At 38.4% G+C, this 12,825-nt stretch overlaps 1 protein-coding gene across 1 annotated transcript in view; it reads left to right on the top strand.

The window, feature by feature from the left end:
* The window catches only part of LURAP1L (leucine rich adaptor protein 1 like), a 61,173-nt gene extending 51,179 nt beyond the window's left edge, over positions 1 to 9,994 (top strand). The window contains exon 2 of the mRNA XM_007943236.1: positions 9,620 to 9,994. Coding sequence (XP_007941427.1) covers positions 9,620 to 9,994 — 375 coding nt within the window. The remainder of the gene's footprint in view (positions 1 to 9,619) is intronic.
* The last annotated feature ends 2,831 nt before the right edge of the window (positions 9,995 to 12,825 follow it).

The raw sequence follows: 12,825 nt of genomic DNA, 5'->3' as shown, positions 1-12,825 counted from the left end.
GCCTATCACAGTCGGCATCATCTGGGAAACATGTTAGAAATACAGAATCACAGAACCAATGATCAGAATCTAAATGTTAACAAGATTCCTAGATATGTTTAAGCATCTTCTCTATAGGCCCATAGCAAGCACTGTTGACATTCATGAACAAACCAAACACACTGCTGTCAAGTTGGACCCTACTCATAGCAACCCCTCCTTGTGTTTCCAAGGGCCATATCACTATGGAAGTAGATTGCCCAACCTTTCTTCCAAGGAGTGGCTGAGAGGTTTGAACCATCAGCCTTCTGGTTAGTAGTCAAATGCCTTAGGCACTATGCCACTAGAGCTCCCAGGCCTTCATGAGGGGGATTCATATTTTTGTTAAACTGTTCCAAATAAATCTTGGCTTAGGTGATTTTCCATCTGTTACATTAGCTAAAATCACACTTTGCATATACATATTAGAAGCCCTTGGGAAACAACTTTTAATGTATTAGAATATGGGAAAGGAGTTAAAATGCAGGCATCTAAGTATCAGTTTGACCAGGAGGTTGATGGAATCAGCCTGGAAAAGCTACATGTCTTACTTTTGGGATCAGAAGCCTCATTCACCAGCAGAAACTGCACAGATCTTACATGCAGGCCTGATGGCAGGCATTTACATCTCAGATTCAGGGAGTCACATATGCCCCTTTCATATAAACAAGATGTAGCTTTCTGATTTATCACAACATCAATCAGTCTGCTGTGCTGATGACAGGGTTTTTATGTCTGTAGTTTAACTAGTCATTGGGGAAATTACTCTTCTTTAAGGATTTGGAAACAGAGTGAGTTTGTTTTAGTTATTGTTCAATCCCACTTATAAACAGCACAAATGGAGGGAGACAAAGCTGACTGATATAAAAAAAATGTAATCCTCTGTTGCCCAATGAGAAACAAATTTTGTTGTAAATTTTGGGCTGCCTGAGAAAGCAGAGGGAATGAGGACAGCTTTGTCATAACAGCATTGCTTTGTCAGTGGCAGCCGGCTTTTCTCCTCAAGCATTCCAAACCAAAAGCAGTGGGTGGAGATGTTATACAATGTCTTCGTAGACTGCAAAGAGACAGTAATATCCTTATGGATCCTTGGGGAAAACAGTGAGAGGAGTGCTGTATAAATATAGCTATTAAGAAAATGGCCTGAGACTTTAAGGATGGGTGGGTAGGCAGAAAATCTGTGATAATCAAATTGAGGATGTGGTGAATTTGGAGAAGAAGCAGATTTGGACACAAAGATGTTATGCCAGGGGAACATGCAAACAAACAGGGACAAGCTGGTGGAAAAACAGTATTCTAAGCCACTTTATAAGAGTTCTTCAATTTAGTATATTTAGGGAAAAAAAAAAAAGTGCCTGCTAAAAAGGCAAGGAGGCTGGCCACATGTTCTGATCTCCTCTAACCCCACAAGAGGAAGACAGAATCACCATCAATAGCCTAAGGCCTATTACTGCAAGGCCAGACATGCTGCCTCCCTCCAGGCCTTTCTCCAACCATTCCTCCCAAAGCACCCACCAACTTTCTCCTGGGTCTGATAATTCACTGCAGTGGCCACACAGAACTCACAGATTATGGGGTTTGTTAGGGAAGCGCCAGATTACAATTCAAGTTTAGGAAAAACGCTCAGTCTATCTCAGCCCGCCGTCTCTCACCCAACAGTCTCTCACAGTCTCTTTCCTAGCAGTGCGTGTCCCTTGGTGTCACTCAGGAGCGCGTTCCTTCTCAGCAGTGTGTCCTTCTCACCCAGTGGTCAGAGAGAGCCTTCTGCCTCGAGGAGGCCTCCTTTTGAGCCTGGCAGAGTGGCCAAACTAGCCAATCATAGCATCAAAATTCTAAGCACCTGAGAGAGAGTGACCTTCCCAGAACATTGCTTCAGTGCCACTCCCAACAGAAATACTCCAGGTGGATAACTTTTACAATCAGGAGCTCCTCAGTTGCTCACAGCCAGTTACACCATGGAGTTTACAAAGACTTATGGCTAGAAAAGCCATACCAGGTAATTTACTACACTGCAGTGCCATTGCATCAGTTCCAACTCATGGCAACTTCATACTGTCATAGAAGAATGGTGCTCCATAGAGGTTTCAATGGTGGTGATTTTTTTTTTTTTTAAATAGATTGCCAGGCCTTTCTTGCATGGCCCCTCTGGGTGGACTCGAACTGCCAACCTTGCAGTTATTATCTGAACACTTAACTGTTTGTACCCCACAGGATCTTCTTAGCACATATAGATTCCTTTAAGAAGTTTTATGCATGTTTAGAAATAAATAGAAAAAATGGTCTTGCCAGAATAAACTCTCTTCCAACAACTACAAATCTGAAAAAAAAAAAAAAAAAAAAAAAAGGCTGATTGATTTCTCCTAATTAGAAACAAGAGATAGAGCAATCACATTGAAATGCAAGTCTAATCTTTTTTTGCTTTCTTCATGCATGTGATTCTGTGTCTGCAAAGTAGTTTTGCTCCTGTCTAATTCACATTTCAGCTTGCTGGACATTTGGGATTTATAGCATGGATAATGTGAATTTTAAAACCTGAATGCATAACTAGGAAATGGCTTGCTTTTATCTGTTCAGTGGTAGCTCATAAATAAAATAATAAAAAATTACAGGGGAGGACTTTTTGAGAGTTATGAGTACATGGTGCTGTTCAAGTTTCCAGTGTGACAAGATAAAGCGAAATGTCCCTGTTTGCAAATACATTCGGCAGCTCATGAGCACATTTCAGTGAATATATAGATGCATTCAAGATGATATGCATGTTTGTTTTGGCGTAGAACACAAATGTAATTTTGATTTATATCCAAATTATGAGAGCAAAGGTTATTATTAACACACAATTTCTGATAAAAGTAATTAAAATTCACCTAGAGCTCAAACTTCTGGCTTTAGCCACAAGTTTCTCTCTCGGCTAAATCTTTTACTTTAGCTATCGAGTAGCAGAATTGATTGCTGTCTCTTTCATAGACTACATAATTTTCTCATAGCACAAACAATTTAATAATCAAATGGCCACACAATGACAAAGGATCAAAGAATATATCAGAGTGGAGGGAAATCTGAGATTATCTGATCTATAGAATCATCTTATCAAATAACTTAAATGAAGCCTCGATATGAGAAACAGACAAAAGTGATAAATGACTAGATTAGATGACTCAACTAGATAAAATCGTCACTTAGGGGCAGAAATTAATCTTTGTTCATGGAACATTTTTGCAACCTCCATTTAGTCCTATCATTCACTGGCACTCAGAATACAAGCTCAAGGTTTCTTCTTGTGTATAAAAGATGCTCAGGTCCTGTGTGCTGAGACACTGTCCAAAAGTCACATGGCTAGATAATGACAGTGGTAGACCAGTAACCATACTATACCACAAAAGATACTTTTCTAGTAGTTCTCTCATTAAGTGAAAATTTGACCATATTCTCTCTTTCTTGGATCCCATTGTGTCAGTTCATAACTATTGCATTTGTTCAGCATTAAAATTATAAAATCTAGAGAATACATAGATCTGGAAAAGTTTACAATTAAGAATATTTTCTCTTTCAAGATTCCTAATTTTAAATTCTGTGATAGACCCAGTTAGTTCATCACCTGTCAAAAATGTCACAAAATTTCAGCATTCTACTAAAATGTTTTATGCCACTAATCTGAAGCATGAGAGACTTAGGTTGGGTATGAAGATGAACCACAATGCAATGAGTGTAAGGGCCAGAATAGGAGTGAAGAAGAAAAAAGGAAAGGATACCCTCATGTCTTTGGATTGTTCAATGCAAACCTCATACCCTGTTTGTTTGTCTTTGTTCAATTCATTTCACCAAGTGTTTACAGAACACCTGTGCTGTGCTAGTACCATGTTATCACCTTTGAACAAACAGAACAGTGTTTAAAGTGTGACTCATGCCTTGAAATCCACTTCCTTTTAGAGATAATATCTTGTAATCTGTAAATTTAAGCTAGGACTAACCTTACACCTTTTACTCAGTGTTTGAAATCTGTGAGTGTTTGGAAATGGGATTGTGTACTGGGAACACTTAGTACTAAAAGGCTCTCTGAAGATATTCTCTTTCCTTGCTCTCAAGTTAAATATCACTGATCCATAGCAAAACTGAAGTAGAGGGGTTCTTGACAGATGGTCTAATCAGAATCAAAATTATTAATTCAGCTGTTGGACAAATACTGACTAAGCACTTACTATGTTAGGCACTCCTCTTGGGCATACCAAAAAACCAAATTCACTGCCATGGAGTCGGTTCCGACTCATGGCAACCCCTCCTTGGGTTTACGAGGCAGTATCTCTACGGAAGTAGATTGCCCGATCTTCCTTCCGAGGAGTAGCTGGTGAGTATGAACTACCAGCCTTCTGGTTAGCAGTCGTATGCACTATGCCACCAGAGCTCCCCTTCTTGGGCATCAAGTTCCTGCATTCTGTGGCACTTACATGTTTTAAGGGGAGCTCTGGTGCATAGTGCCTAAGGCATTTGACTGCTAATCAGAAGGCTGGTGGTTCAAACCCACCATATTTGGAGTAGAACACAAATATGATTTTGATTTATATCCAAATTATGAGAGCAAAGGTTATTATTAACACACAATTTCTGATAAAAGTAATTAAAATTCATCCAGAGCCACTCCTCGAAGGAAGATTGGGCAATCTACTTCCATAGAGATACCGCCTCAGAAACCCAAGGAGGGGTGCTATGAGTCTGAAACTGAATCCATGGCACATGTTTATGGGGAAGGTCAAAAAACAAAACTGAACTCACTGCCATCTAGTGGATTCCGACTCATAGTGACCCACATTAGGTTTCCAAGATGAAATTTTTACAGAAGCAGACTGCCTCATCTTTCTCCCATGGAGCAGCCAGTGGTTTCGAACCACTGACCTTTTGGTTAACAGCCAAATACCTTAACCACTACACCACAATTGCTCCCTATGGGAAAGATAAAAAATAATAATAAATAATTGTTGTTGTGGGCAGCTGTCAGGAACAAAACACTGCCCGGTCCTGCACCATCCTCATGATCAGTTGGGAGGAATGGCCTGTTGTAATCTATAGGAATTTTGAAAGTAGATCACCAGGTCTTTCTTCCTCGTCTATCTTAGCCTAGAAACTCCGCTGAAACCTGTTCAGCATCATAGCATGTAAAAGCCTTTACTGACAGACAAGTGGTGGTTGTGCATGAGGTGAATTGGTTGAAAATTGAACCCAGGTTTCCTGTGAGGAAGGTGAGAATTCTACCACTGAATGACCAATGCACCTCAAACAATAATAAGATGATTTCAGTAAATCATAAATATCATAAATGTAAATCTATCTATCTATCATGCAACTAGTCATGGGGATTGAATGGCTTGATCGATCAGGAAGGGGGTCTCTAAGGAGGAGGCATTTAAACACAGACCAGCCAAGGAGGGGACATTTACAACACAGACCACAAGGAGGATCTCTTGACTTAGTATCCATGGAGCAACCACTAGATCTTATTAGATAATGAGTTTCAGGTCTCAGGGTAATATATTCTCTTCTTAACCAATGGCCAGAGTTCATAAGGACTGAAATAAATAATAGTGAGGAAGGGTGGGAGCTACTGGAGACAGAAGCAATATTGTGAGTTAGGTCTTGGTGGATATTTCATCAGTAGTGTCACCACTACTTAGTTCTAGGAGAAGGCAATGTGAAGCAGCCAGGCCAGTGGAGGAATTGCATCACACACGGAACTTTGGTCTAGAGCATTGATTCTGGTGGACCGGATACCATGGGAACCGGATGGCCCCAATGTCCTACAATGGAAAACTGTTTACTCTTAGTCACCAGAAGGACACAGGGTTAGACACAGTTAAATCTATTATCACTATCAGCCAGACCAACACGTTCTAACTGACTTGCTGTCGTCATTTTTTCCCCAATAGTAGTTCAATGCCCTGTGAATGTTGTGCCTTCAGAAGAAAAAGATTTTTTACTGAAATGAATTATTCATGAACAAAGGAATCTTTGTTCACTTCATACATCTACTACTCTTTTATTCTTACTATACAATAAGGTTGAATGCATTTTATTTGATATAGCTGCTGTATAATCAGGGAAAAATTGCTGGAAAAGAAGATTTATTTTAGATATATTCTAACCTGGGGTCACAGAGTTGCTAGAAACTTATATTGTTAAGTGTGTTTAGAGCAGAACTTTCACATGTCTTAAAATTATGACTTTCTAGAAATCTCATCAGTGCTTAGCACAGACCTTAACATAATAAGGAAATGTAAGACATGGCTTCTTTCATTAAGAAACTTTCAGCTTAGTTGAAGAAAAGGCTAAAAGACACAATTTTTAAGTGCTGTTGTTGTTGTAGTTATGTACCGTTGAGTCAAACCCGACTCATAGCGACCCCTCCTTGGGTTTCCGAGGCAGTATCACTACGGAAGTAGGATTGCCCAACCTTCCTTCCGAGGAGTGGCTGGTGGGTTTGAACCGCCAGCCGTCTGGTTAGCAGGCAAGTGTCTTAGCCATTATGCTACCAGAACTCCCAAGTGCTGTTGAGTCAGTCCCGATTCCTACTGACAGAAAGAAGCACTGCCCAGTTCTGTGCCATCCTCAGCTTCATTGCTGCATTTGAGCCCGTTGTGGCACCCACTGTGTCAATCAATCTTTTTGAGGGCCTTCCTCTTTTTTACTTACCCTCTATTTTACCCATTATGATTTTCTTCTCCAGAGACTGGTCCCTTCTGATAACATATCCAAAGAACATGAGACAAAGTCTCACCATTCTCCCTTTTAAGGAACATTCTGGCTGTACTTCTTCCAAGATAAATTTGTTCATTCTTCTGGCAGTCCATTGAATAGTCAGTAGTCTTTGCCAGCACTATAACCCAATGCATCAATTCTTCTTCAATCTTCCTTAGTCATTGTCCAGCTTTCCCATGCATGTGTGGTGATTCAAAATACCATGACTTGGGTCAGGCACACTTTCCTATCAAAGTACATCTTTGCTTTTAAACCCTTTAAAGAAGTCTTTTTCAGCAGATTTGCCCAACACAATGCATCATTTGATTTATTGACTGCTTTTTCCATGGATATTGATTGTGGATCCGAATCAGGTGAAATAATTGACAGCTTCATTCTTTCCTGCATGTATCATGATGTTGCTCATTGGTCCAGTGTGAGGATTTTTGTTTTCTTTATGTTGAAGTGCAATCCATACTGAAGGCAGTTGTCTTTGATTTTCATCAGTAAATGCTTAAGTCCTCTTCACTTGCAATAAGCAAGGTTGTATCATGTGCCTATTGCAGGTTGTTATTGAGTCTTCCTTCAAACCTGATGCTGTGATGTTCTAAATATAGTCCAGTTCCTCAGATTATTTGCTCAGCAAATAGATTGAACAAGTATATGAAAGGATACAAGCTTGACACAGTAGTAGGCAGCAATATAGGTAGTAAAAGATTAAGTAATAATATGCAATGGACTGTGGAGGTTATGTGGGACAGCAGAGGAATCTGGACTCAGCAAATAGTTGTTAATGGGAAAAATTGGATTTAATAATGGGTAGGATTTAGAGAAGGGGGAACATGCCCAGAGCTGGACATGGGAGGGAGCATCTTTATGAGACAGGATGGGGACATGAGCAAATTCAGCTGTGGTTCATTTTGGGAACTGATGGGAAGTGGTCAGATTGAAATTGCATCATGTCTACAATGGGCATGTCAAGTTGTATCAGCTACAGATGCCTAAATGAAGAATTTTGTAAGACTTTGATATATATTGATTTTTCTGTTTTTCTCAGGACATAGACAAATTATTGATGATTTATAAATCTTTTTTGTCTTACTTGAATAGAATATCTTGATGGTTTATAGGGTGTGTGGGTGAGTGAGTTTGAATATAAAGACTGCCAGAAAGCCTCCTTATTCAACACAAAGTTGTCTCAAGGTCATTGAGAGGACACTACAAATAGAGAACTATCTTAAGGCTGTTCCTGTCTACCACCTCATGGAGAAACAATTTATTTCTATGCAATTTATTTTTGGTGATTTTCTCAGAGAAGATAAGTCTTCCAAGTCATTCTAGTATCCCAGCAAAACAGTTTATAATCTTCCTTTATGCTTTTTATATTTATATTTGTACAGTTTTAAAAACTGTATTGTCATACTATTAGTCACATCCTGATGTTTGTTCCTCATGTACACTGGATCCAAAGTTTGCCTTCAGTTATGAATTAACCCCTCACCAGAACATATTGTACACTATGAACCCATACTTATGAAGACAATAGGCTCCTTTGTCTCCTATAGTTTGAGTCACTTAAGATTGAGTGCCTTTGATAATTCTAGAAACCCATAAATCTGATTTAGCTCTGGATCTTAAACAGAGAATTAGCATGACCTAGCCTCTTGGGTTAACACTCCAAATAAAATAAAAGAATAATAAAAGAAATAAAAGAATCCATTTACAACCCATAATGAGTGTGACTAGGACATCTAGTGACCAAATGTGGCCATACCTCCCAGTCCAGGGATTGCAATCTTAGTAGGGGCATAGGGGCCACATCTCTTCTATTCCCAAATTAAGTGGGACAATTATGAACATTTTTGCAATCCCCCAACTCTTCAACTATCAGGCCCTTGATGTTAGCATATGTTCCCATTGAACTGTGGGACCTACAAAGAGATTCCATTTTGAGGTTGTAGAGAAAGATTTATCAAAACAACTGGCTTCGAGCTATCAGAAGGGATACCTAGAAGACACTAAGGGACATTCTAGGACCTTCCCTAAGTCTCATATCCCAAATTGATTAGCGTGCTCCTGACTTATCTGAAGCAAATAGTCATATCTACAGAAATATTTGTATACTATATCTTGTAAGTTGTACCAGCCTAGTGTATAGCACGCTTTAGGATTCAAGAGTGGTAAAAAGGCAAAGGAAATATTAGGGCAACTTTCTTCTTAAGCATAAAAGTATTATTCATCACTATCTATGTCAACATAGAATAAAGAATACAAGCTTTTTCTGTACTATTTCAATTCTTTTCTGTAGGTTTTAGTTTCTCATCCATAAAACAGAGAAAAAAAATAATACTAGTGCTACAGAATTGTTACTAGATTTTGCTAACAAATATTGAGCTTTTGTAATGATGCCTGGCACATACATTATCACTCCATAAATAGTAGCTACTACAATAATGATGATGGTGATAATTCCTTCATTCCTTCTCCTTCCTTTTCTTCCATCTTTCAGTAGCTACACACATGTATTGCCAAGTAAACATGGATAAACCATTAACGTAGCCTTAGAAAGAATACATTTTTAGCAGAGAACCTGACATTCCATATAATATATCCAGGCGGCTCAATGAGGAACAAAAATGCAGTGGGAGTTTCATCATCACTTTTAGAGCCCTGTGTGTCTGTCAAGAAGTGTTCTTTAATTATAACTTCTATCAATGATCAGTGGTTTTAAAAAAGATTCTAAATTCAAATGCACTCCTATTTTATCCTGTGCTATTTTTACATTGTGGACTGCAGGAAACAGAATCCAAATGAGATGTGGGCTTTTCCCGAATATACAATAATTGGCTTGTTTTTCCTCTCTCCTTCTTCTCCATAGGTTAACCTCAGAGCCACAGACGTCAGGCTCATGCGCCAGTTGCTTGTTATCAATGAGAGCATTGAGTCCATCAAGTGGATGATTGAAGAGAAGGCCACCATTACCAGCCGAGGCAGCAGTCTCAGTGGCAGCCTGTGCAGTTTATTGGAGAGTCAGAGCACCTCCTTACGTGGCAGCTACAATAGCCTACACGATGGCAGTGATGGACTAGATGGCATCTCTGTGGGGAGCTATCTGGACACTTTGGCAGATGAAGTCCCAGGCCATCAGACCCCTTCAGACTTGGACCAATTCAGTGACAACTCCATAATAGAGGACTCACAAGCACTGCACAAGCATCCCAAATTGGATTCTGAGTACTACTGCTTTGGCTAATGACCAGTTTTTTGCATGGGACTGGTGTGCAATTAACTTGTATTTATCCTTCTTTTCTGCTGCTATTATTTTTGGTGTGATTTTTTTTTTTTTTAATATAAAGCAATCTTTTTACAAGAAGCTTATTTTGAAAGTGCTTAATGGTATTCCTGTTGCTTCTAATATTTCTCATCTATACTGATTTATTTTTCTCTTGCATCTGTATTTTTATTTATTACAAAGATTTTTCTCCCTTCTTTTTTAATGGCACAAGTGAAGTAGGGGGAAAAGAATAAGCAATAATTATGTTTTTGCTTTTGTTTTCAGAGCAAGGGGTCAGGGATTACAGGAAAAACTTTGATAAGTTTTACAATAAACCAAAGTATGATAACAGTTCATATTGTAGCCTGTATTTATTTATTTATTTAAGAACACAGCATCATCATGTCTCCTATAAGGAACACTTACTCTTGTACTGTGTTTCTTGGGACGATTGTACTAAGGAGCCCTTACTCTTTCCTATAAACCAAACCAGTGATGATTGTGTCTAGTTGTATCACAGTAGAACTGTGTTCCATAGGTTTTTTAATGCCTGTAGATTTTCTTAAATGATTCAAATAATCATCTTTTAGAATATATTGAGGATTATTGCAGTAGATATATTAGCTCAAACAAAATGCTTAGAATAAAATTAAACACTATTCTAGGCCACAGTTTCCTAGTGGATAACCAATACCACTATCGGTCACACTATCAGTCATTTGAGGCCCCCAAGTACATGTAGCCTGTTCAATGCAACTGTGAGATTATACTATAGACTAGTATTTTGTCAGCAGTGATTCCAGCTCCAACCACAGATTTAGTTGTGTGAGAATACACATAGTTTTCCTAAACGTCAAAGACTAATTAAGATGAGGTTTGAAGGGAATTAGAAGTGAAGATGATCTAAATTTAATTGTATTTTGAGATTTTGTTAATAATTATGTACATGCATTTTTCTGATAGTATGTACAAACACAAGCATATGGATCAATAGATGTATGACACATGAGAGAAACTGATAGATAATAGATATTCTTATAAATAGTGGGGAAGTAGAATTACAATTCATTTATAAAGTTTAATGTATTCATTGGGGTGAAAAAAATAATCTCTTTACTGAAGTGGCACCTAAAAGTGTTATAATTCATGTAGTGAATGAGCATTAGATTTGTTATGATAGTATTAATCCCCTATATTTATTTTTCTTTGATAGTGCCTAATGACAGAACCTAAATTTTCAGACTGGTCTTTATAATGATGTATGTTTCTGCACTAAACATTTAAAATGTGAATCAGAAAAGCTATCCTATTTATAATTGGGAAATGTCTATGTTAAAAAAAAATGTTTCAAATTTTCCTTCGTTATTACATACTTATTACATATTTGTCAAATTGATTGTTTCCAGAACATATATTATTCAATTGCCAACTACAATTTACTAGGTCCTATATTTTGCCCTGGAATCCCTGGGTGGTACAAACGATAACACACTCCCCTGCTTCCAAAAAATTGGAGATTTGAGTCTACCCAGGAGTGCTTCTGAAGAAAGGCCTGGATATCTACTTCCAAAAATAGCAGCCATTGAAAACTATACGGAACACAGTTTTATTCTTGCACAATTGGTGTTGCTGTAAGTCAAAACTGACTTGATGGCAACTAGTATATTTTGCACTAATTATTTTTCATAAATGGTTTGATTTAGTCTCAGCACAACAATCTTAGAATATTGCCATTTTATAGTTGATGAAACAGAGGCTCATAGAAGGTAGTTAACTGGATCAAATCTCCCACTAAGTGTCCCAACTGGGATTTGAACTTTGATTTGCCTGATTCAGAACAATAACACTAAATAGTTCCTTTGGGTACTCATTGAAGTTGAATAATAAAATGGTGGTAAAAACACAAATTTCAGCTCGTGACAAAAATCACTCAAAATGTAACCAACCTTTTTTCTCCCCAATCTTTGGAACCTGTGTTTTTCAATATTAAGTTTATGTAGCCCTTCCCTGAGACCACATGTCCCGAGTCAGTTTTATGCCTATAGATCAAGTAGGGAGTTGGCTTTGTTGTTGTTGTTGTTATGTGCCGTCGAGTCAGCCCTGACTCATAGCGACCCCTCCTTGGGTTTCCGAGGCAGTATCACTACGGAAGTAGGATTGCCCAACCTTCCTTCCGAGGAAGGGTTCAAACCCACCAGCCTTCTGGTTAGCAGTCAAGTGCCTTAGCCACTATGCTACCAGAGCTCCTACACACTATTATTTAATGTATTTTCCCTTTTCTGTTTATTTTTATCTTTAACTTAGTAAAGACTGGTTGGTTGTTATTTTGTTTCTGTTTAATCTGAAATTAAGCCTACTGGATTTTAGCACAGTTTTTTTTTACCAATTAAAACTCAAGAGTATGCATTATGACAAAGTAGGAAAAATATTCTTAGAACAAAGACTGAAGCATTTCAGAGCGTAATGCAATATGTAAGCAAATGTATACTACGTTACAAAGAACATTCCGAAGAAAAGAGGCATTGGGAATACAGCAAGAATATTGTTGTTAGGGTCGTTGAGCCAGCTCCAACTCATAGTGACCCTATGTACACCAGAACAAAACACTGCCCAGTCCTGGCCATCCTCACAATGCTTCCTAAACCTGAATCCATGGTTGTAGTCACTGCATCAATCCATCTCATTAAGGGTCTTCCCCTTCATTGTTGATCCTCCACTTTACTAAGCATGATATCCTTCTCCAGGGAATGGTCTCTTCTGACAACATGACCAAAATAGGTGAGACAAAGTCTGGCTATTCTCGCTTCCAA

This window comes from Orycteropus afer, unplaced genomic scaffold, assembly GCF_000298275.1.
Source record: "Orycteropus afer afer isolate SDZICR_OR568_19922 unplaced genomic scaffold, OryAfe1.0 scaffold00102, whole genome shotgun sequence".
Lineage (NCBI taxonomy): Eukaryota > Metazoa > Chordata > Mammalia > Tubulidentata > Orycteropodidae > Orycteropus > Orycteropus afer.
The sequence above is the reverse complement of the archived record's forward strand: the minus strand, read 5'-3'. Positions and strand labels throughout refer to the sequence as shown.